This window comes from Meleagris gallopavo, chromosome 22 (assembly GCF_905368555.1).
Source record: "Meleagris gallopavo chromosome 22, MGAL_WU_HG_1.1, whole genome shotgun sequence".
NCBI lineage: Eukaryota > Metazoa > Chordata > Aves > Galliformes > Phasianidae > Meleagris > Meleagris gallopavo.
In genome coordinates this window covers 7661382-7689272 of record NC_139425.1, presented here as the reverse complement: position 1 = coordinate 7689272, position 27891 = coordinate 7661382, and the positions used below count along the sequence as shown (strand labels likewise).

Here is a 27891-nt window from a genome sequence, read left to right as displayed (position 1 = left end):
CACTGCTGGGTTTACACAGTGGAATGAGTCTGAACTAAAGACAGACTTGAGAATTAACACGAATCCCAAAGCTCCATGTATACTGAAATAATTAGTGTCAGCTCAGCAAAGCAGTACCAGCCTTTTTAGTCTTTATGAAATATTTGCTGGCAGGTGACTAGACAGTGACTAGCTTGCTTGTCACTCTTGATGATGTTTTCCTACATTAGAATAAATCATCAACATGACTCTGAATTTGGTATGTAGAATTTCAAAAGCGCCTTGCAACAACAGTTTGTTTTTTTTTTAAAAAAAACAGCTCTTTTTTATCTTCATTTGTTGACGATGCATTCTCATGACCTTAATTTCTCTGGTGTTGTTTAAATGCGTTGTACATGTTTTCTGCTGTTTAAAAGCTGTGAGACAAATGCAGTAACAAAGTCTGGTGAGTACAAATGCCAGAACTATTTAGATCTCCAACTAAAACATCCAAGAGCATCTCTGGAATAACAGCAAAAACTAACCACGAGCCCCACAGAACTCCCCTGTACTTCTCAGTTGGCAAGTACCTAAAGTTCAACTCAAAAGCAGAATGTGACACCAAGTTAAATTAATTATAAAATACAGCTTCAAATTCTGTTTCTGCTGAATAACAGTTTTCACTGAGATAACAACTGTTGCCTCTCTCATGGCCTCAATGGCCATATGCTTTCCAGATTCCCAGGCAGAGATCTTCGAAAGATAAAATGTTCCTCTACCTTTTGTAGTGTCATCAGAACACAATCTGTCCACAGTCCTTATCACAATCAGTTGAGTACCTCTAGTGCTACTGCTTTATGGTAGTTTCCTCCTATTGCCTTTGTGAGGTGCTTTCACTCCGTTACACGTGGAGAAATGACAACAGGCATTCCAGCAGAATAGAAATCCACAACTTTCCAGCTCTCCACCTTGTGCCTTAATTACTGGGTTTCAGGAAATATGAGATCCCCCAACATGCTCTGCACTCAGAAGGGCTATGCTCTGTGCTGGGATCTGCTCCCCCTGTGCTGTGCTCAGCAGCAGGACAGCAGCAACACCAAAGCAATGCTCTGTTTGTGTCTAACTGCAGGTCCTGCTGCACTCAGTGCAGTCCACCCCTCAGAGCAGGAAAAGGAGCTGAAGCCACGCACTGACACGGTATTTAGAGGATGTGCTTGCACAGGTGGATTTTTCTAAGTGTGAAATCATCCTCTCTGCATCAACAAACATCACTGACAGTATTCACAAAATGCCTCCAGCATAACCTACTGTGCAGCACCTCCCACATCTCAGGTCCACACATGAGCACATGGAAGACAACATCTGCAGCTCCTGATTTTCCAGGTGAGCTGTAGCTCATACTATTTCGACATCAAATTCACTAGACTTGAGATTAGAAGTAGTTTCCTTGCATGTCAGGAAATCATCCGTTCAGACAGCACTGCATGATTTGTCAGCTCTCCAGCATATACCTTTGGTTTTAGGCAGAAAAAACAAACAAACAAAAAACAACAGAAAGCAGATCTTCAACACATGCTCTGATCAGCTGAAGAGTTACACGGTCTCCTCAGACACAGGCCAGGAAGACTATGTTGCTGACCATGATTCCCGGGCCCTAGCCCAAATATTTCCAAATGCTGTTGACAAACCAACACAGCTAGGCCTACCTAATATGTTTAGAACAACAGATTTTGTTTTACATCACCTTAGAGATATCTCATTATCATGGCTACACAGGGTACGAAATCCAAGCTGCAGCACCACAGCCCATTCCGCAGCAGCAGAAGAAACACATGCCAAATGGAAAATTACATCTACTTTCTGTTCTGAAAATGACACGGTGACATCTAGAGTTTGTTACAACATGATCAAATACCAAACATGGAAGCCGTGAGCATGGTTTTTGGCAATACAAAGACATGATTCTATAGTATAGAATAGGTAATTTAGTAATTATGTCTGTCTGTTAGTTTAGGCTAGAGAAATATAGCTAAGCTATTTGAATATCTTCAAATTCAAGGAGAAAAAGTGATTACAAAGCGTGGGATGAAGAAAAATAACAGACCATGCTGAGATATAAATTTCTTATGGATTTGGATTCAGTATGATTTAATGCCTCAGTATTCATATTAAGGTAAAATATTTTAAAGCTTGCTAATGAAGCAATGCAAAGCATGCGTTGCTAGCTGTTTTACTTGAAGCCTACATTCTTGCAAACCTGGGATCATCTCTTTGCTTGGCTTCTGCTGGGCTTGTCCATATACACAAATGTACAGCAGAGATGTAGGTAAATCTTGATAAAGCCTTTGCATTTTCTGCTACTGAAATGCTTCTTTCTATGAAAAATGCATCCACAATATTCATTATGAGCAGTTGTTGGGCAGGGAAAGAGCCCTTTAGAGCCCATACTCCCTGTGTTTGATCAGGAAGTCATTAACGTGCTGAGGACTAACTGCAGGGCAGGTTGGCAGTATTCTCTTCGCCACTCACCTGTTTTTCAGGAAGGCTATCAGTTAAAACCAACTCAAGACATACAGAGGTAAACTCAAAACCTTTTACTGAAATGGCAGGTCAAGCTCTCAGAAAGAAATGCAAGGTTCAAGGCAGCACAGTCTTATCTGCAAGGACTGTGCAAAGATATTTACTCTCAAAGGCTGCTCCATATAAGGCGTAGTGCTTCCCTGAAGTCTATGCCTGTGACTTCAATGGCATCTTACAGGAGTAATTCCAATCCCTTTTCAGTCTAGTGTTGTATTTAATGATGATAAATACAACCGGCTGCATTTAGAAGATGTGTATCTAAACCTCTAGGGACTGCTGGACTTGAAAGCTGAATGGATTTAGCAAAGTTTTCTCAGAATAGCTGAGGCTGTACGGTGCCCCAGCTGATTCCAATTGTGCCACAGCACTGAGAGCTCGCGGAGACTCCCAGTCTGCATTCAGCAGTGGCAATAAATAGTAAGGCAGAATGGCCATCTAGCTGCCGGCTGGCTGTAAGCCTCTGTTCCTTCAGTCTACAGCTTGAGACAAGTGATTTTGGGGAGATTCAAGCTCAATCCCTCCTCACAAAAGAGACACAAAAGAATTCACAGAAAGAAGAGGACAAGTGGGTTCCCTACATCCCCCAAGCCCTACTACCTCTGCTAGCGGAAAGAAGGCTGCAAGACGTCAACTTTCCACTAGCCCACAAATAAAACCAGTGAGTGTGAAGAAATACCAGCTTTCACCTTCCGCTACACTTAGCAGTAGCCAGTCCCGCCAGCTGGCACGTCTCCCCTCCCAGCCAACCTGCCTCTGATATCCATCAGCCTCTGGCTACAGAGACATCTGGAAGTTATTATCCAACAGAGCGTATCACAAACCCATTTACATAATATAATATCATATTTTGTGTTCCTGCTTAGCTGAACATTTTGGATCACTCTAATGTTTGGGTAAATAAGCCACCATTCTCTGCATATAAATAACAGTGTGTCTTTGTGCGTTTGTTAGAGATTATTAATTTTATAGGGCTCAACCCGCAAAATGGATGAATGCTCCGGATTCAACACTAACATATATTATTCTTGCATTTGAAATAAAAGCTAACTGTAGTAGAAGGTGAGGTAATAAAGCTTTTCTTTCCCAAATATCAATGTTACTTATGATTTAACTTGTTTTATTTATACGCCAGTCTTATTATTAGAGAAAGTTTAGCACTTTACACTAGGCATTCTTCAGGAAAGAAATAATACTTGGTTTGCTTTGTTTCAAGTATCACTTCTAGTCTTTAACCGAGGCAACTTGGTTTTAATTCACTTTTATCAATTCAAGTGGATATAAAGACATCTTTGGTCCATTGTTCAAACATTCACCTTCATCTCCCTTATCAATACACATTTTGAAAACTTCTGCTATTTTCTACCACAAAAAATCGATTTAAAATATATAATCTGAAGCATTTTCACTTGTTTCCATGGTAGCTAGGAAAAGGACAGGAGAGAATGGTATTTACCAAACAGAAAATAAGACAATGAAAATACAGCTCAGTTCTCTAACAAAGGGAACACAAGAGCACTGCTAAATAAACGTTTGCATGAATTCTGTTCTAAGGAGACAACATTTTGCTGACATTAAGGATGGCAGTGGAGGACGAATGAGTCCTTTTTTTTCCCAAAATACACAATTTTCCCAGTTTTTGATCTTTTAACAGAAAGAAATACTTCATTTTGTTTTTTTCACGCAGTGTAATGAAAGGGCTGCAGAACAAAAGGCAAATTTATTTATTTTAGGGTAATTGATTCTTTTGTATTTAGGTCATTGCTGAATTTGCCAAAGTAGAAGGCAGGAAAATATAGTTTTAAGTAGAGGAGACATCTTATTTTAGCCTTTCTTTTATTGCAGCTTGTCTCTGTGAAGGTTTTCCTTAGGAACCACATGGGTAGGGGACCATAATCTGTCTTTCTTCTCATTCCACCTCCTGGAATTCTGTTATGACTATCTCTATTAGCTATATTTACTAATAGTTGTAAACACTGTGGTAAATTTAATCACAGAGAGCTTCATATCAAGTCCCACTGCCATCCAAGGCATAAATTGCTATTCATGACTGATTTGTGTCACAGTGTTCCGAAAACTAGTGTTTTAGCAGCAAGATGTTCCAATGCGTGCAATACTTCAGCAGGGGCATTAAATTAATGTGTTTGCAGAGAAGCCACTAATTGACAATGAGACGTGATTTTGGCAGTAGACTTCCACTTTAAAGATAATGAACAGTGTTCAGATACAGAGGAGAACCCCCTCTGCTCCTAAAACTATACTAATAATTTCTGGTATGAACAGGGATAGAGGGAACCAATCCTGATAGGATATTTCAAGTGCCAGATCAAGCTGTTTGATCATCATGACTTACAAAAGCAAACAGTAGAATCTCAGCATTTGTGACCTTTCACAAATCTGGTTGCATACAGTCAGGAATGTTATGTTTGGTTAGGAACTCATTAAACAAAATTACCTCTCCATTTATAGAAACCATACAATTACAGTATAAAACATTTTAATTAAATCAGCTAGTTAAGCAAGAATTCATTACTTTTTTTTTTTTTTTTTTTTTGTTTAATCAGTTAGCAGTGGGGCTGCATAGAGCAGTTCACATTAAAGTCAATTAGTAAGAAAAATTGTCAGATTTGGCAAGTGCATGAGCTTCCAGAATACATCAGCTGACAGGGAAGGAAAAGTTTGACTAAAACCTAACAGAGTTATGGCCCCCAGAGGAAGAGAGCAATGTGAAATGCACACCTATGCACTGGGCATGGCAGACATCATGCTCTCTCAAGGAGTCCGTGTCAAAGCTGTGCACCTGCTTATATGTGCACTGCTCCTTCATTTCTGAAAGATGATGCATGCATGCAAATTGAGGGCTGTGAGGCACATGGCTGGCTTTGCAGGTTCTGGAAAATTTTATCCAGTGTAAGTAATAAAGTGTGATTGGAGTAACTGAGGAACCAAAATGCTCTTCAGCATTGTAGGGCTACAAAGGATGGAAAAAGGTGAGGAAGGACATCAGGGGAAAACAGGAAGTTTTCAAACACAGTGACCACAACACTCACACTTGTAAATCAGAAAGGAAAAGATCTCTTTTCTGCAGGGTCTTACTGGGCAGCTAATGAAATGGTAAGTCTGGACTCCAGAGAAACAAGACATTCACCAGCTTATGGCAAAACCCATCAGGTTGCCACAGAACGCTCCTATTCGATACAACAAATGCTGTTTAATCTCTTTGATCAGAAAACCTGAGGAGGTTGGTGGTGCAGACAAGGGCTTCACAGATACAGACAGCCTCCAACAAGCTTATGTGACTCTCTTCCTGTTCCATTCTCAAGGAGAATCACATACCAAAGCAGGTACATAAGAAATCCTTCTGTCTTTCCTGGAGTCCTTTATGGTTTCAAACACACAGGTTTCAAACATCTGTGATAGTTCTCTTGACATTGCCAGGCTCTGAATATTATAAGAGCCTTCAATGAACAGAGGATGACATCATCCACTAAGCACAGCTCTTGATATGCTTTTCTTTCTCATTTTAAGGCTTAAACATCTTATCCCAACATGAAAATTTCTGATGAGGCTGTTTCCTTGCAAAGCTCCCCACATCAACTTGACCTTTTCACATTCCCTTTGTAAGATCTAATCTTGCAATACTTCTTAGATAGGATTGTTTAAGAAACATCTAAATTACTGTTGTTCCCTACCTTCTAGTGTTTACAAAAAGATACTTCTACCTTCAATTTGATGTTATTCTCATAATTGGAAGAAGCCATACATAATGCCTTCAGATCTACAAGTACTTCTCAGGAGTATGGTTATTAAATTACAGCACATTATGTACTGTTCTGCTTCTTATCTTTTCAGATACCTATAGGACAGGAATAAAGGCAGTGGATCTTGGCATATATTATGAAGTTAAAGAACAAAACCATACTGCAGCTTAATATTACTCTCTTATTCTAGAAGTATCTCTCTAAGAAAAAAAAAGCATTAAATATCTGGGCTGGAAAACCTCCTATACTCTGATAGAACTTCTAATGAATAATTTTATGGGCAACATTTTAAAGTTTGCTCCAAAACCCATTTCTTTTACTTCCAGAACAGTCTGTTATAACTGCACTTCATTACAGAAAGAAGCAGGAACAAATCTACACCTTAACAAGCCTGTGAAACATTTTAATCTCATTTTATTTTTCTAAAGCCACGAAGTTCAAAAGATACATGAATTAAAATAATCATAATAAATTAAACGTAACAATATTCCTTCTCTTCATAATGTTTGCAAGTAAAGATCACAAGAGATTTAAGAGATCACAAGCACCACTGCTACTTCACACAAAGTGAAGTAATTCATTCTGGTACTTCTCCTCAGCACTAGCAGGAGAGTTTGTCCTTTCAAGTTATCCTTTGGTTATTTGAAGAGCCTCTTGAGAAAAGGCTGTTCTTCTCTTATTCCCCAGTATTGGAGTGCACCTAAGTATATACTTAAATGTGAACAAATTCAATTTACCCCCATTTCCATGATGAAATTTAGGCAGGTACTTAGAAGCATTGCCAGACAGAAGCGGTATTTGAAACCCCACTGCTGACCCATCAGCAATGACCTCTGGCTCAGCCCACTGCCATGTTGGACACTCAGGTCTGATGGCTCTTCCTACTCCTTCAGCTGGCAATGCCAAGGAGAAGAACAAAAAGCAGCTGTGCTACCAGCTGACAAAAGCTTTCTTAAAATGATGTGCTTGCACGAAGGCAGTGTTGTCTTTTATTGAAACTTTTGTTTACACACGACTGTCAATGAACTACCAGAGCAGTGAAGAGTTTTTTTTAGGAGACTGAGTCCAAATCAGTTTTTGTAGCAGCAGTGAGACTTGAGCAGTTAGCAACAAAGAAAGTGAAACCAGAGGTCAGAAGCTTTGATCTCATGAGGGCACAGCAGACATCACAGGCAGGCAGCACGCGGCAGTCCGAGGGCTTTGTTTTATCAGAAAAGGCTTGTTTCTGTGTAGGTAGTTCAATCCTTGCGACTTCTTTTTGTTTGAAGGAAGGCAGATCTGGAGTGAATTTCACTTCAGGATGATCTTTCTAGTGTGGCTTTGAGCCTGACCCTTGGTAAGATGCTGACTATTTAAGAACTAAATGCTGCGAGTGCAGTGCTTGGAAACTTCACGTAGTGGGCTGATTTTCCAAGGCAATGAGCACCTGTATGTCATATCTTATCTTGGCTTCAGTGCAAGACAATGTGATTGAGTGCACCTGAAAATCAGGTCAGGAAAGTTCACGTTGTCACAAACAGCACTTCCAGCTCACGCAATGATTAAATGCTAGATGTTCAAATTCACTTAAGCATGAAGTCAGACAAGTTCACCTGACGTGTCTTCATTAGACTTCCACAATTACGTGATCAGTCTCACTGGTAACAGTTATATGATATTAATTTATTAATTTACCCACAGAAGTGCTGGAACAGAGCAGCCCCAGGGCACCTGCTAGACAGCATAATGAGCTGGTTCTGAAATCATATCTGCATATGGCCACAAAAAAAAGTAAGATGACAAATACAATCCTTTTCCTTCAGCCCCTCTGTGGGGATAGCACAACTTGAAGGCAAACTCCATTATCTTGATGCCACGCATCATATTGTACAGTACAGGGGAAGGATGGAACAGAAACAAACTGAGGCAGCTTCCCCAACCCCCCTTGTCTTCCATGGGCACCCACTTGAAAGAGTCAGACCAAATGGGAGCAACAGAAGCACAACTCCTGCTTAAGCAGTCATTTTCTTCCATCAAGGGAAGGATACGTCTTCATCGCTTCCAGCCCTGTGCAGGGCATCCTGGCTAGTGCAATAACCGAGGTCATAAACACGATCGGTGCTGAATAAGCCTTTCCTTGCCTGGAGACCTTTGTATTTGTGATCAGCAATAAAAGCTTGTATTGGAATTTAAAATCTCAGCTCGGTAAAATGCCAGAGATGATTATTTAAAGGCTTTAAATAAAAAAAAAAAAACTGGCTGTAAGAATCACATTCATATTGTATGACTGTGGATTCCTACCTGAGTAATGAAAAAAGCCCAAAATAAGATGAGACAATAAAACACAACCTGGGCTTAAGCAAGCATTGTTTTTTGACAATATTTCTCAGCGTTTTAAACATTAGCTGCATGCCCATATATTTGTGATACTTTAATTGCTCAATTTCTAGTGATTTAACATTACAAAAATTTACATACTTCCATGATCAAAATTTGAGAAGCTAGAACAATGAGAAGAATCATGTTTGTGTAAACCTAAACAATTAAAACAATACTTTTTTCTAAAGGTAAGTACTTAGAAAGGTAAGTACTACACTGGCAGAAAAGACAATCAACATCCTACTGTACTGAATATATCCTGCATCTCCAAGTTCCTTTCCTGTCTTTTTATGATCCCGATTTTAAATCATGGATTGAGAAACAGGAAGACTAATAGAGAAGAGAAATTTGCCAGAAAACTAAGCACACAAATGGTTAGATGCAAGCAAGCACTGAAAAATGAAGTCCAGAAAGAGTGGGCCAGAACTTCAGATGGGACACATTAGTGGAGGATGCTGATTAGCAAGGATTGATAAGTTGAGACTGGACTGCATGGACATGGGGATAATGCGGAAAGTTGAGCACAAAGCACTGTGTGTGCATTTGTACACTTAAGATGACTTGAGATTGCAAATAAGAAGCAGAGGGCACTCTCAAGACTGAGGTCTTAGCAATGTCACCGTTAACAAACAATCTTCTGACTTGTGGTTAAATCAATATCCAATTGTTATACATAATAGCCTGCACTCTTAGGAAAGAAGACATCACACTGCTAATTTCAGATAAGTCAAGTCTGGCTTTACTTTGTTTTCTTCTGGAGCATTACCCCACTCAAGTTTATCTTTCATAAATGCTGACACAAGCCACAATGACTTAATATTGTTTCATAAACAACTTTCTTTTCTTTCTCTTCTTTATTCCAAATTATACCCACAGGTCTGATTGATACTTTAAATTGCAACAACAGACAGCTAGACACGAACACTGTAAGAAACTTTATCTTAAGTATTTATTGTTATGCTAGAATATCACTCGGTTTTCTCTGGGGTAATTCGTCACTCCTTGTGGGAAATATGTGACCTCATTTGCATTTTCTAATTGAATTGCTATCATGTTTCCTGCAAGACTGAACAAAAAAAAGTTCCTAGAGTTACTAACACCATTTGCATTAACCAGAAATAAGTTTACCTGAGTATTTTCTGGGGAGGAGGGAAAAATGCATCTTTTATGATATCTGAAGCATACATGTTAAATATTTACCTTCTTTACCATCATTTCATCCTCCTAGCATGAAGCTTTACTGTAGTAATTATGTTTTTGGTTTTTTATTACAGCAGTTGGGAGTGAAATTTTGCAAGTTTTCCTAGGTTATTCAGTTATTGAATGCAATTAGCACATTTATAAGGCCAACATTAAGAAGGAAGGAATGCTGTTATTGTGTTGGACCACTCACCATCATAATGCCAGCTTAAACAGAGAGAAACTGCACAGCTGTGGGATCTGAGGCACAAGTGTAGACACCAAAAAAACTGATTTTGCAGTGAAGGCACACAAGGGGATGCCTACCCTGACAGCAGCCATCCTAAATCGACTCACCACCCACCCTGGGGACACATTGGCCGTCAACAAAGCTCACCAAATCTGCCATGGGAATTTCCATTCCTATATAATGCAATAATAAAGGACCACAAACACAAAGAAAGATGTTTTGAGTCATATGCTCTGTGTCCTCCAGGAAGCAGACCACTACCTCCATTCTGCAGGTAAGCTTCTAGGTCAACTTCTCCTATAACATTCCTTCTGTACTAACTTCTGCCATATGTCTGATAACGACCATTCCAGATAGGATAACTATGTCTTAATGAAGCTTTAATTCTTGGGTAATTGTAAACTAAATTACAGAATCACAGAATTACAAGGTTAGAAACGATCTTCAAGATCATCTAGTCCAACCGTCCTCCCATTACCACTGCTACCACAGGCACTAACCCATAGCTCGTAGCTCCTCATCCAGACTCCTCTTGAACACTGCCAGGGATGGCAACTCCACCACCTCCCTGTGCAGCCATTCCAGTGTCTGACCACTCTCTGAGAGAAAAGGTTCTTTCTTGTGTCTTACCTAAACCTCCTCTGGTACAACTTGTAGCCATTTCCTCAGGTCCTGTTTGTTGTCTGGGAGAAGAGGCCGAATCCCTCCTCATCACAACCTCCCTTCAGAAGTTGTAGAGTGCAATGAGGTCTCCTCTGAGCCTCCTATTCTCCAGACTGAACAATCCCAGCTCCCTCAACTGCTCCTCGTAAGACTTGTGCTCCTTTTCCCTTTCAGTAGTGATTCAGGAAGGAAAGAGGAGCTCCATCTCTCATGTCACCCCATCCCTTCTCTCTTATACTTTTCATCTCCACAGTGTGAATATACCACAACAGACAGAGAAGTCTTTAAAACAATCATGTAGTTTTTCTTGAGCCATATTATATCTTACAAAAACAAATGTGAAATCTGCTTCAAGTAAAAGCCATGAAATGTAGTATATTAAGGTCATGGCCTGAAACACATTGTATTGGATATTATATATATTTTTTTTTAACGTAACACTATTATTTTTGAAACGAATCCATAACTATATTTCTTTCTTTAGTAAACAAAGGATTATTTTGCTTGCAAAAAGCACAACCATTTAAATAAAACAGAACTCAGATGCCTACTGTAGGGACTCACAATAAAAATCCTTGTGACCTTGTCATTAGTTGCGTTTTTAATATTTTCCCAGCCTCAAACTGTACACTAATAAGGCTTTTAGAAAGGAGGGATATGAATTTTAAAAAGCTCAACTCTCTTTATTTTTGAACCAGAGTTCAGCTTATATTAACATCAGATGAATTTCCAATCAAATATTTTACTAAAGCACCAGTGTGTACTTAGTTTTCTTCCTGCTACACCAAGAAGGAATTTAAAGCTGTATGTAAGACACCTTACTTTGTTCCTTCAATATTTAATTACTTTTAGAAGGAAGCAGTATTTCTTTGGTTAGAAAATGGCAAATACAGCTGACATAACATACAGCGCTTAATTACATCTCACGCAAGCCAGAATCTTACTGAAGAGCAGCAGAAATGTATTTATGTGACTCTAAGCCATGCAAAACCTCAGGGGTCAGCCCACTGCGTGACTACTAGATTTAAGACTCTCCAAGTCTTTTCTATCATGTCTCACATGTGATACAATTCCTCCCAAATGCTGCAGCTTTCTTATACCAAGACACAGAAAGCTTCTCTTTCCCCCTCCTCCTCTCCCCTCTATACCCAAGCTCTGCAGAGAGAGGAAAGGCCAGGCTTGCTGCGACAGCCACCGCAGTACATTAATCCAATCTGCAGCTGTGGCCAATTGGCCCTGACTGTCCATTCACAGCTGACACCCACCTTCATCCTTGCTCTATAAGGTCTTCAAGACTCAGCAAGAAGTTGAGTCCTTGGCCAATTTCTTGCCAATTTTACCCTAAACATAACCTCAAATCTAGCAATGTGCTTAAATATAATCAGTCAATGAAGAATTGCTTTTCTTCTTTTTTTTTTTTTTTTAAATGTAGAGAGTGTGACTACACTTAATCGGCATTGCACAGAATCAAACCAGATTTACATTGACAAGGAAGAACTTCTTCTGCTGAAGATGATATGGAAGAGGTGGGCCAGTGACAGCTACACAAAGAGCAGAACAGAGGAATTTGTTGTGTGTGTGTGTGGGGGGGGGAGAGGGGGGAGTTGTGTGGTGGAGAATAGTCCCTGATTTTGTTGGCACTGCACAGCCCATAGCTGTATTTAACTGACATTGCTGGGCAGGGAAAGATTCCTGCTTTGGAACTACATGCATGAGACTAACAAAGAAAGTAGGCATCAGTAAAACATGTGCAAGGAATTTCCTACTGCTAATGGTGGCTTCCAACTAGACAAATCCCCTGGAAGCACAGATCTGATAACACAATCAGTTCTATGTTACATCCTATGACTTTTAAAGGTTTGAGAACAGAGTCAAAGGAAGAATGAGATAAGAGCTCTGAAAAGATCCCTACCTTGTGTCCATTGTGCTGCAGCTTCTCTCCCACCAGAAACCTGATGAGGGCCTCCCACCTGCCAAGGGTCTGCGGATCCCAGGCGGTCACCATCAGGATCAACTGCTTCGAGGCCATTTGCACCTCGTGGACAGCATATATGGTCCCATCTGCTCTCACCTTGAAGTCCAGGCTGTTGGTTTCATACCGAACTCCCTTGTTACCGGCACAGTTATTAAATTTTACTAGAACAGAGAGCAAGAGATAGAAAAAGTGTGAGATTGGCGTGATAAGGAAAGCAATCAAATACAAGTTTCAGACGTTTAATTTTCACTGATGTCTTCTATATCTCTAATAACCATCAAGGAAATGATTTAACTGTTTCTTCGACCTTTCAGGAGCGCTCTTGTGCTTAATCTCCATTCCCTGGAGAAGTCGTAAGCCATTTTTAAAGTATTTGATACAGTTTCATTAGATCTCAAACACAGCTGTTCCCCATTTCTACAAGTGGATTTCTCCCTTGTCGCCATTATCTTTTAAATTCGACGGGAGTCTATTACCCACACTGTGGGTATTTCTTCTGCACGAAATGTTCTCCATTTCCCTAACCCTTCAATAACCTACTTACCAGATAGCCTATTTGCACATTCTTAACTGAAATTTAAAAGCCCATAACAATTCCATTATCAGAAATAAAGAAACAAAAAAATTAAACAAAGAAGGAAAATTTAAACCATTTTGGGGAGCGCATCTGCTGTTAGAAGCAGGTCCCCACAACCAGAGCTGCAATCCCATACTGGATAACCACTCATGTTACAGCAAGAGGAACTGGAAACCTTTGCTTCGCAAATTGCAACTTGTCATTTAAAAGCTCACACCATCAGATCCAAGCTCCCCAGTAGATGGTATTTTTACTCTTGGCCTTTTTCGGTCAAATACATTTACGGTCTAGTTTGAAAACTGTTTTTATTGGCATTATGAAACATGTCACATTAGGCTGGAAAAAAAGCAACCCAAACTATTAGATGACAAAATTGACAAACCTGATAGAAATTGAACCTGCAGCTAATCACATAGGAAACAAAATGGCTTTCTGCCATTCAAGTAATCCACAGGGTGGAACACACATGTGGTGAAAGAAAACATATTGTACCCGTAAAAATATCTCAAGTGAGTGTGAATTGTTACAGAGCTAGGACCATTACTTGGCTTCTCCAATGCTGTGGCTTCTGAGTGCTTCACAGTGCTCCTTGCCTGCTCTGAACAAAGCAAGATCTGCTGGCCCAGATCTTCAGCTGGAACTTCAGCAGACACTTTGCACAGGACAGATTAGTATGGTGGTTGCCGTGGGAGAAAGAGCTCAGAGGCAGTTGAGGCCAGAGGAGCTCCTGGAGCCAGTTTGACACTAACCATCTCAGCGAAGGTTTCTTGACCACAGAACTCCCTTTCGCCTCCTTCAGAGTGCACCCCCCCACCATCCCCCATCAGGATGCTGTAAACATGCCATAACCATATATTTACAGAGGCTTTCCAGGCTGAGTATTGAGTTAAGCCACATCATCAGTACATTCCTATGTGCGTGTGGTGGGAACTGTTAGCTAATGCTGCAGTAAATTATTAAGCACAAACAGTAACTGTCAGACATTGATTTACAAAAAAGAAGACAGATAAAGTTACCTAGTATATATAAAAAAACAACTGTGTAATGCTTTTAAGCAATTTCATTGTTACAGTCTACAGCACTAGGCTCTCCTTAAATCTGGAGGCCAGGGAAAACAAAGTCCTTCCATTTTGCTTTGGAAAGCAGGGGTTTGCTGTCTCTACCCTTACTGTAGCTCAGCCTGCAATAAATAGCCTCCATGCCTATCTCATCTGAAATGCTTTAGTCCAGACATTTGACCAGTTATCTCTGCTTTCTATCTTCAGAACCATAACAAATGCTTTTCAGTGTAATAGGAAGCAGCATTTCCTGCATCACCCACAGTTTGAATGAAATGTTGGCCACCATTTCTCTAAGGGACAGGATATTACTTAATTGCTACTTTGACCACAGATTGAAGCTCTTGGCATCCTTGCTTTTTAGGCACTGTCTGTCACAGCAAGGTGTTGATATTCAGCAGCCCGGAGTGGGGGATTTCTGTCTTATGATGGTGAAACTTCCATCAGGCTCAATGAATAAGAACAAGTCAGTGCTCAGGATTGGGGTCAGCTGGCATAAGACAGAAGGCCAAAATTTCTTATCTCCCAAAACAAGGTATTCTAAATGGTGTACTGGGGGCTGATCTATCAGTGATCTGACTGCAGGAACAATCCCAGGCCAGTGCTCAGATCACGCCAGGCTTTGTTCACCGACAGTAAAGACACAGCCAATAAGCCCACGTGTTGACTTCATTTAGTTTTAGGCTAGTCTGAAAAATGATTCATGAAAGCACCAAACACAGGCAGTTTGCTGGCACCTGCAAGAACCTGGGGTGGCTTCAGGGACACGGGAAGTGGCCGGTGCCACAGGAGAGATGTCCCATGCCCTGTGGCATTCCTCCATCTCCCAGGAACTTCCGCAAAGCTCCCTTGCATTCACAGCTGTAACAAGTAGGTGCAAACACGTTGAGTGCTTTGCTACTAATACGTTATTTATTCTCATCTCTGCACCATCAGCGTTGTTAGAAACAGGTCACATCTGCTGGTGTATTACTGCAATCTTCTGCTACATAATGGCAGTGCAAAAAGCAACTTCCATCCATACCTCCTGAAGTTCTAAACTATTATTCACAAAAAAGACATTTGAAGAAGAGAGAAAGGAGTGATAATGACTGCACGTTAATAAGAATTCAGAGCCGCCTTTGATTTTATTGAGAAGGAAAGCAGCCCCACAGTGTAGTAAGAGTCAGAGAAAAAAAAACCACCACAAAAACTCTTCCTATATGTGTACACAGTGATTTTGGGGCTCAAAGTACTTAAACATCTGCTTAAGACACAGCGCGTTTCTCCAATATGCTGCTCTGTGTCATATGTCACCGTGTCGACTTTTATGCTCCATTATCTAAATATGGCTACCTCTTAGACAAAGTCCCTCTGTGCCTTGCTAATTACTTCCATTAGTTTAAAACAAACTTGACTAGAGACAGAGAAAATCCTGAGAGAAATTATGTCTAATTTTTTAAACAAGCAATGTCCCCGCTCCACACTGCACTCTCAGGTAGCACAGGTAGAGAGATGCAGCAATGAATCATGCAGCCAGCTCCACTGAAGAGTCTTCAGGAGCTGCGAGCAGAGAAAGCTTTCAAGGACACCCAAATTCCAACGTGCTTAGTCACGGCCAGAGGCTGCACGGTGCACAACATCCTGAGCAGCAGCAGGCAGGCCGTAGCTCACCTGGGTGGTACCCCAGGAGCTGGCTGCTCACTGCTGCACGTTTTTAAGGCCTCATGCACCTATGGCCATGTCTACACCAGCAGGTGACAGCGTGCCCCAGCAGCAGACACAGACCCCAGTGTCTTCCTGCCCACTCCAACAGTCAACTCAACCGCAGGCTCAGCCTTACACTGGCAGCAGTGGGCTCTACAAGTTACAAGGCATGAATGTGAATGAACAAATTGATTTTACCTGAGATCTGTTCACCCCTGTGACTGCCTGGTGATGTTCAAAACCCAGTGCCACCAGTAGAGCCCGTGCCTTACTGCCAAGGCACAAAGCAGGACACACAATCATTCCCTGTCTTATGGAAAGAAGTACAACAAACACAACAATTGCTAACCATCCTCCCAGCTACGTCCTCTGCTTTCCCTCAGCTTGTGGTAAGGAAGCTGTGAGAGATGCCCACAAGCAGATCTCAAAGCAAACATTCTCCTATAAGCAGTGCTAATAAAGAAGCGAGCCTGGCTTTGCAGATGATTTCAGCCTCACAGGGGAGGCAATTCAGAAGCTCATCAAGGCCCAAATACTGGGGACCACGGTGTTTAGCTGCTGTTAGGTATTGCTGCTGCTATTGCTCTAGGCACCATTTATACACAGCATAGAAAACACATCTGCAACACAGTATGGATGAACTGCTCACATTTTCACCACACGGCTGCAATGGCTGACATTAATAATCCTGTGGTTGTCCTCTTTGCTTCCCTGTGAAATGATTCTTTGGAATGCTATGTGACTAGAGAATCATTTTACATGCATATATATAAATACATAAATATACTTCCATATTTTTCTATGTACATACATATATATTTGCATATCTACATATTTAATATTTTACCAGATACATATGTATGTATTGGAAAAAAATCAAATTGTTTTTCTGTAACAAATGCTATAGCTCAAGGAAAGGACATCTCCATATTTTCAAGTCCCACCTCTTCCTTCTCCTCTTTGCTCTCGTGGAGACAGAAACTAGAATTTCACCCGCTGGCAGAAAATTTTGTTTTTCTTTCATTCCTTTAGAAAGATGTAAATCTATGCAATTTGCAATTGATGCAACTCTTGACTCTGAAATAATTTAACAAATAAACAAACATTGGCTGTGTTTACAGGACTTAGATCTCTCTGTGGACACAAATCCATCTTTCTCTGGCCAGTTTGAAGTCTAAAGAACACTGCATGAATTTAACATTCAAAAGCGGGAGCATCAGTAATTAGGGTTTCAGATAAACAGCAGAGCCACACATCTATCATTTTTACAGGATGGTGAAAAAGAAAACTTTTTTTAATATACTCTGGAAAAATGTTCAGTGATGCTTATCGAAAGCTTATGCTGAAAACAGCATCAAATGCCTGATGAAAAGAAAACCAAGAAGGCACCCTCATTAGCAGGCTTTTAGGTTTAACCCTTTACCCTCATCATTTTTAATTGCTCCTCTATGAAAGGAAGAAACACAACAATTTGATATATGCTGAAATAGGTATTGAGCGATGGGAAAAAAAGCTGCAGGAGTCTGCAGCAAACTGCTGGGCACCTGAGAAAAAAAACTGGGATCTTTCTTCAAAAGAAAAACAGAGGGTAAAAAAATTCAACAAGTTTTGCATTGTTCCCTTTTATTATATAGCTTGTTAAGCTGGCTGGACAGAGTCAAATGATCAGGTGAGGATCTTGAAAGACATGCGAATACACTGAACTTCCTTGCCCCTCCAAATGCCTGAGAAATGCATTGAATTTAAAGGTCTATAAATGGTATAAACCAAAGAACTGACTTTAAGCCTTATCCTTCTGGATTCTCTGTTAGCTTCTACTAGTCCATTAAAAAGTGCCCCCTCTGGCAAGCTGCAGAGGGCTGGAGGAGCAAGAGGGATAATACTTACTTATTAGGATATACTCCTCCCTGGCACACCATCATCCCACAGCTCGGGACACAAGTCCCTTCAGGACTCTGCTTTTCACCAAGGTTTTGATTATTAGCACTGCAAAGTTGTTTCGTTCCTGATAAACTTCAAAGCAGCAAATGCATCCCTCTATTTACTGCAGTATCTCCTCTCCTCCTCAGGAGGTGTATCTGTACACCCAGCATGACTGTGACGAACCTGAACCATAAGTCCACCCTTGTCAATGTCACTAATAGGAGGATGACTTAAGTGTCACCTCTGGGAATTTTGGATGTCTGGAGAAATTGCAGAGTCCTGGGGCCTGTGCAAAAGTGTCCCTTTCATGCGATTTTCTACTACATTGGTACTTCTGGCCCAGTGCTTCCAACGCCAGTGCCCAGCCATGTTAGCAGGTTGGTGGCAGCATTTGCCCATGTGTATCATAACAAATACAATAATGAAAAGACTTTCTCAGCAGACAGAGACCTGTTGTCTAAGAACAGGCACCAAACCACTCAGTTCACCAAAATACATGCATATCACCCCATAAGCAAAGCTGAGAACTGAATCCTGAAATTCAGGCTCCTGGTTTCTCATTTGAACTGTTGGAGTGCACATCCCTCAATCATCCATTAACCAAATAGAAAATATGTTTTAAATTGGGAAATGGACTTTCACAGGCACTTCACAGAAGCAAGTTTCTAAAACTGGCACAAGGTTAAAAAAATTAAGGAATGCCACACAGCTTATTGCTGAAATCGCTTCATAAAACACAGTATGGAGAAATAGAAATGCTTTGGTGGAGTTCCAGGAATAAATATTTTATTTACAAAGTCTAATGCTGAGAGGAAGGAAAGAGGAACCCCTTTCTCTTGTATTAAAAGGACAAACGTACAGAGATACAGCAAGTTTTGATTATTAGAAAATACCTGGAGATGTTGCTATTTCAGTGTCTTGTGGAAACAAAACTTAATTTGAGCCAATCCACTCACAAACAATACAACATAAGTCCCGAGTGCTCTTTCCATCTCACTCCTGCTTACAGTGAATCCAATACTCGCATGATGCACAACTGTATTTGCTACTCAGTTAATAAAACACTGAGCCCTTCTCCTTCTGTACCAGAAAAACAATGCATAAACAATAGCTGCAAAAAAACAATAGCTGTAACACCTGATAAAAACGATGTGTAATTTTCAACCTGCCATTCCTAATTTTATGGGTTACATTTTCCAACCACGTCCCCATAAAAAAAATATTACTCTAATAAACTCTTAGTGTCTTTATTTAATATTTATAGTACTGTGGGAGAACCAAACTCTCCTGGTAAAATGGTAAGAGCAGCAATTCAAACACAGTCTAATACACACATCCCCAGTGACCAAGTTTAACAGTACACAGTTTAAGAAAGTGCTTTGATACAGAAAAACATTTGAAATAAAGGAATGTGTTGGTTGGTATAGGACTGTATATATAAAACATGCATGCCCACATCCTTCGGAAAGCATTGATTATTTGTAAGTGTTCATAGAATAAAGAAACAACAACAATGCATGAGTTATCAGAATTAACAAACTGATCAACATCTATCAGCTGCTGAAAATATTCAGCATGATTTACCATTTTCTTTATGTTACTTCCCAGCAATTAATAATAAAGAAATCTGCTGGAATTTTATCTGTTTTCTATATACCTCAGGCCAACGACAAACATCACAACCAATTTTCCTGAGGATTATTTACAATCTCTGAGCTACGACTGCTAATATTTGCCTTACTGGAATAACAGTAAGTTAACATAACAAGTTACCAAGTGTAATTATGGTCAACAAAATCTCTCTCTGTCTTGCAATCTACAGTTACAGTGAATTGTCCTGTATAGAATATGCAATAATACAAAATTCATGACATTCTCAACCCATTGTATACTTGTTAGAAGTAACTCCATGTGCCAGTCAACTGGTGACACTTCTGAAACAGCCGACGAGCAGTGGTAGGATTCATCTCCAGCAGTAAGACAGATTCAAAACTACGTAAAATAGTTTTTTTTACATTTAGAAGTATATTTTGAATTTCACCACTTCAAATTCCAGATCCCTACCCCTCCACGATCAAATAATCCATGCAGGATTTGGACCTGTGCTATTAAACTTCTAACTACCTGATGTTCATTTGCAGGTTGTTGAGTTTGCTCCAACTAGCACTGCCTCCAACAGGTTTTATGGGCAAGTCTTCAAGCCTCTTCATGTACAGTAAGTTATTGAAAAAAAAAAAATAAAATCTATATATCTGTGGGTTTGGTACAGCTACACTGAAAATTCATCTTTTCATTTCCAGAGCCACCAAAATGCTTTCAACACCATTTCCAGTTTTACATTCATTTTTAACAGCTCTTGCTTACATATAGTTCCTGTTTCCGCGGCCAGATAAAATGAAATGGTAAAATAACTTTCAGCACATTGAAGTCGGGATCCTTAGAAAGTCTTTCTGTCACCTACACAGTCAGCCAGTAGCAATGAGGAGTTGAGAGTACATTAAAAAAGATCTAAATCCCATTCAAACAAAACAAAAGCAGCCATACAGTAAACAAACTCCAATTCCCAGACACTGCCTGCCTCCTTCATACTCCCACTAGTGCTATTTTTCATTTACTTGAAGCCAATTCAACTAAAATATATGTTTTTAAAGGGGAAAAAAATGTGTATTTCACTTTTGGTATTGGAATTGGAGGGGAGTAGAGACCCCCTGGAGAGAAGGACTGTAGAACATGATAGAAAAGATGAATCACTGTGGCAACAGCCAGCCAGCCATTAATTTTCAGCAAGCCAGGAGTTGGTCCAATTAAAGCAGGCTCCTTTCTCTACATTAACATGCTTTATTCAGGATTTTTTTTTTTTTTTTTTTGAAGCTAAAACATCAGCTAGAGACCCCAAAGGCTTTTCTATTTAGGATCAATCAATCTACCTTGCTGCACTGTAAAACACACACTGTCAGCTCTGAGGCTAGCTCAAAAAAGAGCAACAGTGGAAAAATTTGATAAATCGACATGTTCTGGCAGTTAGTAGAGGGATTCATCCTACACTGTCACTTATTGTAATCTGATTAGAAGCCAGTGTTAGTAAGTGGAATATTGCATTCTGTTCTCTTCCTGGTATTTAGAACCGGGTTGGGGGGAGTCATCTGATCCCCAATTTCCTAAATCCAAGCCAGAAGCTTGCTACAAAGGGAGACACTTTCCAGATTTCAAGAGGCAGTGAGTTCACACTGGAACAGGAACCTGAACCTGCATCCATTAGCACCCCACATTAAGGATGCCACTCATTGCTTTCTATGCTCAAAACTCTACCCTAGAAGCGCAATCTCACCTCTGGGCTTCCAGCTCCTATTTTGGCAGCAATTGCTTTACCTGGGATTTGCTTATTAATCAGAGAGCTTGTTACTTTCCCTCTGCACCATCAAGATATTTAAAAAATGAGCCAAGGACTGATGCCAGCGGCCAATCAGAAGGACACCTATATGGCCTGAAATCCTTAACATGGAGAGGGAAAGGCATCCCTGAGCTGGGATAACTCAGAGAATTACCCCTTTCTGCAGTGAATATCGTAGTAAGCGCCCTGTTGACTTCCGTTATTGTTTTCAATAGAAACTTCTGTCTTCCACTAAATACCCCATCATAGCAGTTTCCTTACAACAGCCCTCTTCTGTTCTTAAACATAAGGTAGAACAAAAGCGACCGGGATGAGCAGCTGTAGCTTTTGTTTGGGATGTAAAAGCAAATAAAGAAAAGCCAGGTTCAGTTAATCTTGAAAATATCTACAGCACAACACTTCCTGACAAATGCTAATTTCTTGCAGGCAACCATTTCTGCTCTTTGCTCTTTAAATTCCATGCTTAATGCAATGGAAAATGCAGCAACAACAGCAGAGCAGCAAGATACCAGACTGCAATGAGTGAGGATTTGCTCAAATGCAACAGCAATAGGCATAGAAATAAAGGAAAGAAACCACGTACCTTCAAAAGGCCTCAGGTACACAGAAATCTTCAGCAAGACACCCTTGCCTCCACTGCAAGCCTTCAGTGAGATCTGGGAAGGCGTAGATCCTAGCTCCACACCTTCAGGTCACTCACTGCATGCAGGTGAGCTCCCCTGGGTTGGCCCTGCCTTCTCACCAGGTGTTCCATCACTGGTTCAACCTATGACTTAGCTTTTCTGCTAACCCATGCATCTATAGGATAGTACTGAGATTCACTATAGCACTAATGAGATCATTTTGCAATTAAAGGCTAAGTAGAAACAAACCTCTCACCACTCCACAGGAGAGTTTGGGTTCTCTGATTAAGCATCAGTAAACAAACCTGTTTCAGTGCTGGTCATGTTGCACAGCCTCTCTATGATTAACTCTCCAAACAAGATGGACTGATTGACCCCATGGACTAATCAATGAGTTTCTCAGTTTCAGAGCAAAGTGCAAGTTGTGGGAGTTACCTGCAGCAGTATGCATTTTAATTATTATTACTACAGCACTAAGTACATAAATCCCAGGGCACTTTACTTAGAGGATTTACCTTTAGCATTAATGATTTTCAAAGCACTCTCATGTTTGTCAAAATGCTTACACGGAACAGATTTTAAACATCACTACAAATTTCTTGAGGAAAAAGCTACAGATTTTACAGCAGCTTAATTATAAAGGCAAGATCTTATGTCACTGTAGGGCAGCTTCTAGGTTCATGCAACCTCCTGGTGCAGAAGCATCCTGGGGAGAAGATATGGGGTGACTGGGGCTGGGAAGTGCTGCACGGAGCACTTCTCCTGAGAGCTCCTGGAAAGAGCAGAACCTCAGCCCTGCCCCTGTCAGAAACATCCGACATTTGAAGCAGAGATGGGAGATGGGCAACGCATAACATATGCACAACTGCAGGCAGCCCTGCCTGCTTCCACCAGCCCCACCTACAGCCCCCAGGGTTCTTCCCTTGTCCCACATCCATCTTTTTCAACTTGCCAGAACTGTATTTGAAAGTCACAGGGAGCTGCTGAAAGATGTCAGAGAGGAAAAAAAAAAAAAAAGTGAGCGTAGACCATTTTTACAGCCTAAGAAGAGAATCTGAAAGAGATGCTCTGACTGCAGCCGTGTCAGATAGCCTCCAGCCCTTCTGTTTTCCTGCCCTTCAAGACAAAACCTCAACACCTAGATATAGAAGCTGCACTTGTCAGGAAAAAAAATAATAAATCACACACACCAGTAAAGGCACCGAACTCCTTGCTATAGACTTGTGAGACAACTTGGCTGTTCTTGTCTTCCTGAACCCAGCTGAGAGTGCAAATGTGCATTGATCCAGAGAGGCCAGTCACAATATACTAAATTAATAGATGGTTCAGGCAAGAATATTAAAATTGGATGGTTTTATTCTATTTTTTTTTATCTGGGAGAATATAAAGAGTCTACACAAATCTATAGGTTTCAAGAGAAATGAAAATTATTTGAGCTAAAATGGTATGGGCTCCACTGTTCTGACGTTTGGACAAATTCAGGCAGCTTCATCCACAGATGCAGAGGTTCTGGGTTCTGTTTCTGGCACTTGGTCAGAAGGACTTGGAGAAGTGGCCTCCATAACAGAGATGCACGTCAGAGGGTAATAAACATAGGGGAAGAAGAGAGATGGAGTGGCTACATGGCTGGAGAGAGCCACGGTGCTCCTGCACCAGGGCCAGGCTGCAGTGTCCACTCAATCTGTAGGAAATTCACCCACAGGTGCTTCAGATGGAGGCACACAGATGAAATCTATCATTTTTCCTTTCCCTTTTGCCATTTACCCCTTTTGCCCCTTCTTACTGCAGTAGTCCTCCCACCAAGAAAGGGAGCACTGCTCTCCATTGAAGAACAACTGCAAGACTAAAATGACCCTACAGTTAACAGAGAGCTTTTGGCAGGGCTTGGTATTGTCAATTAAAACGAAGAGAGACTAAAGCCAGTAAATTAGAGGATGTGACGAATGCAGCACAAAGCACTACTGATCCCAGAAGGTATCAAATTTAGTGTTAAAGTAAAGAAACAATAGGGAAGTCCAAGACATTTCAGAGTGTAGTGAATCAAATTAAATTGCCTGAAATTCCACATGGAATACATTTGACAAATTCCTTTCCCCCTCTTCAGCTTTCTGTTTGAGATGAACTGTCGTCTGGCAGCTTCAAACGTCTGGCACAGCTTCAGCTTCAGTTTGCTGGGGCTGAATCCAAACACGAACCTGAACTTTACCAGTTCTGCTCTTTTTGTAAACATACTTGCTGTGGCTGCCAAATGCTTTCCAAAAGCACACAAAACCCAGAATCCAAAAGGAAAACATTGTCTTGCTGCAATAAAATTTGCATTTTACCCCCCATTGGTAGCACCCGTATTGCAGAGCAGGGGGTCTGGGGCTGAGAGCCCACCTCGCTCTGTGCTTCCCAGGGATTTTGAATGGGTCTGCAGGGAGCAGAGACGTCCCATGGGATGGATGCACATCCTGCACAACGGGTAGGAGCCCATTCCGTGGTTCCACAGCCCCGGTGCTGCTTTGTCCCCAGGGCTGTGGGCAGCTCCTAATGCACCAATTAGCGACAGGATTCCTCAGGCAGGCTGGCTAAGACAAGCCATAAAATGTCATTATACACGTGTCATTGACAGCGAGGACCAGTTTAGATTACCTCTGTGAGCAGTCTCAGGAACAAATTCATTTTAAGGTAGGGAACTTCAGGCAGGGGAAGAGACAGATATAAAGAGGGTTATGATCAGATTACTCCTGAGTGCAGATAGCATCAGCCTTGATATATCTTTTTTTTAAATTTTTTTCCATTTTGCTTTAAAACAAAACTGTTTTTGCAAAACACAGCAGTGGCACAGTTCTTCGAAGCAGGATGAAGTCCCTCACCAGCAGCATCCCACCACCTCTTAAAGGAAATAAATTCTTTCCTTCTCCATTCTTCTAAAACTACCAGGCTGCACAAACGGCACAGTTGCAGAAGGCTGAAGGGAGGTACTGTTAGGATGAAGAGCAGCAAAGCCCAGAGGTGGGCTCGTTCTGGCACGAGGCAGTCAGGCAGATGTCGTTAGAAAAGCGTATTTTGCTGTCCATAGAACAGCACCTTCATCTCTGAGGGACGCATGGAGCTTCCACCACTGCCCCAAACACAACATCTGGTTCCTATGTGCTCTGATTTATTGAGTGTCTTCTCTCTCTGGATATTAATTATGACTGGAACTTGTAACTATTACATTTGTATTTGGTTTATTCATCTAGATGTTTTTCTAAGCTATTAACTCCAAACTGAAATCCATGTGCAGCTCTTTCTAAAAATAGTAAAAAAATCCCACAACGATATGCATATGGCCTTTGTTAAGGAAAGCCCTCTACTAAATGTTCAGAAAAAGTATCACTGAAGCTAAGGCTTTGCAAAGCAAGTGCTACTTGATTTCCTGAATAGGACAAGACCAGAGAAATTGCTTTTTCTTTCAGTAAAAACACAAAGAAAATGTACAAAACTGGCTGCTGCTCCTAGCATTAAGCAGCATGTTAATAAACAAAATTCACTTATTATTGCAGCACTCTGCTCACAGGAAATGTCTGGGGGGTGCTGAGTCACTTCCAACGGTCAAGTGTGAACGTTTTAAAGAACCTATAGAAGATGGTACTTTTTTAGCATAAGAGAGAGATACCAACTGTGCCTGAAGAATAAAACATCCTTTTGCCCCTGGGAAACAGTCATGCAGTAACAGATGCAGTAGTTAGAAGCGTTCACATGGAGAGGTTTTTGTTTAAGGTTTTTTTTTTTTTTTTTTTTTCCTGATGAAATTCTTGATCTTTCTGGGTGTAAGTTGATTTAGAATTGACTTTTTAATTTGTATGGCTGAGTAACTGCTACCACAAAAGAACACGCAGTGCAATAAATAAATATCACTTGTGAACTTCAGATCTCTCTGCCACTGCTTCATCCATCAAAACTAATTCTGTAAAAACAAAGGATGTGACAAACCCAACCAACTTCTCCTCTTATCTTACAAAAAAGCCTGAATTCTATTTCTGGAAATGTCATAACATTCCTATTAAATGATCGAGTCTGTTGCAAACACTTAGCAGTCCTGGAGAAAAGCCATGAGGAGCAACAGCCCTCCTCCCTGCACCCACAGCGGGGCTGGGCAGCTCAGCTCCCTGCTTATTTTTCCAAGGTGATTACTACAGGAGATGCTCTCAAACAAATGGTCTATCAGGGCAGTTTTCTTAGTGCTGCCCATCACCGTGCTGTCCGCTCCCGTTTCATTTCAACTCAGTTGTGAGAGCTCTATGCTGACATCAAAAAGTCAGGCCTTCGAGGGCAGAGAAGTCAGTCATGAGGTATGCCATTTTATTTCTTTCTTATTTATTGGTTGAAAAAGACACTTTGACCGGCTGATTTATTTTAAAGGTTAAGTGAGTATGATGAATGGTATCAGAGAAAGCCCTGCTAAACCTTAATTGCCCTCCCCTCCTGTTTGTTTTGTTGTTTTTGTTTTTGTTTTTTTTTTTTTAACTATGCAGACATCAGTAGCCTAAAGATATAATTAGCCTAATTTACTGATAGGTACCAGAGTGTGATGATGAAATCTGAGTTGGAGACCCTTCTTCTTCTTACAGCTGTGAAGGGATCAGCTGGCACCGACCCCATAAGGACACTGTGTTGGCTCTTTCGTCCTGTTACCAACACTAGCAGTAACACTTCAACACTTCAGAGTCACACATTTGCAGTTTTTTCAAAACCAGGCCTCTGTAAGGACTGCCAGCTACTGCTGTCAGTAATGTCTAGCTCAATGTAAACACTTCATTAGTAATGTGATGAAACTACGTCCTAAGGTTTATTCTAAGTACTAAAATAAATCTTTTCACAGAATGCATACACATTCATTTATACTGCAATTATATGACCGCAAGTTTAATTTTTACTATTTAATTATTCATTGTGGATCAGGTCTCAATTGGAGCTAATATGCAAAGATTAGGAAGAATGGGAACTTGTTTATCTCATTTTTTCCCCCAATTAACTCAAGTTGTTCATTAATCACATTACTTTACTACTATGTGATATAAAGAAGAAAAAAAAAAACAACCAACAGCAAACATCCAAACGAAGAAAAAGCAACAAAATGATTCACTTGATAGACAAGCAAAATACTCCACAAAATCTACTCGCAAAAATAGACATCACTAAAACAATTACAGTACTCGTGTAGGGGTGGCTCATACTACTAACTTATCCTACAGGTGAAATTTTTCTTCTTTTTTTGCTTTTAATATCTTCAATACCACAAATGAATTGACCTAATAAGATGTTATACTATGGATATTGGCAGAGGTTTCATGAAGAATTTTGCCTTCTGTTCCATACTTGCTATGGCAATAAATGCTGCATCAACTAGCAATTTCATCTCTATTGCCAGGTGCTACATCTGAATTAATTAAAAATAAAACCCCTAATTCCCCAAAAGGTTTACTAAAAGTAACCATTTTCTACTATTTGTATAATAAAAAACATGGGAAAGGTTGGAATAAGAAACAAGAAATATATTCAGTCCATAAAATAATACCATTTTAATGACATTTCTGACCTTTAAATCAAACACCATGAACAATGCATACAGACCACAGGGCAAATATATATATAACCAAAACAAACTAACTAATGGCAACAAAAACTAAGAAGAAAAGGCAGCAGAGGAAAGAGGAGATACACAGGAGGAATGCTCTGATGCTACAATAGGACCAAATTTCCACTTGGTAAAAAAACCCAAACTATCAAACAGCATCAGCCACTTCCATGGCACTGGAAGTTCCTATCACTCACCCAGCTGTTCTTTTGATAATTCTAATGTCTAATTTCCAGTAAGAACTAGAGACAGATCACTGTTTGAAATGTGGTTGACAAAACAGAACATTATTTTTCTCCTGGCATAG

The 27891-nt window shown here is 40.5% G+C and overlaps 1 protein-coding gene across 1 annotated transcript in view; it reads right to left on the bottom strand.

Moving 5' to 3' along the window:
* CDH4 (cadherin 4) overlaps positions 1-27891 on the bottom strand; it is a 420515-nt gene that overhangs the window by 149465 nt on the left and 243159 nt on the right. Inside the window, exon 3 of the mRNA XM_085241473.1 lies at positions 12659-12882. Within this exon, the coding sequence (XP_085097599.1) occupies positions 12659-12882 (224 nt within the window). The remainder of the gene's footprint in view (positions 1-12658; positions 12883-27891) is intronic.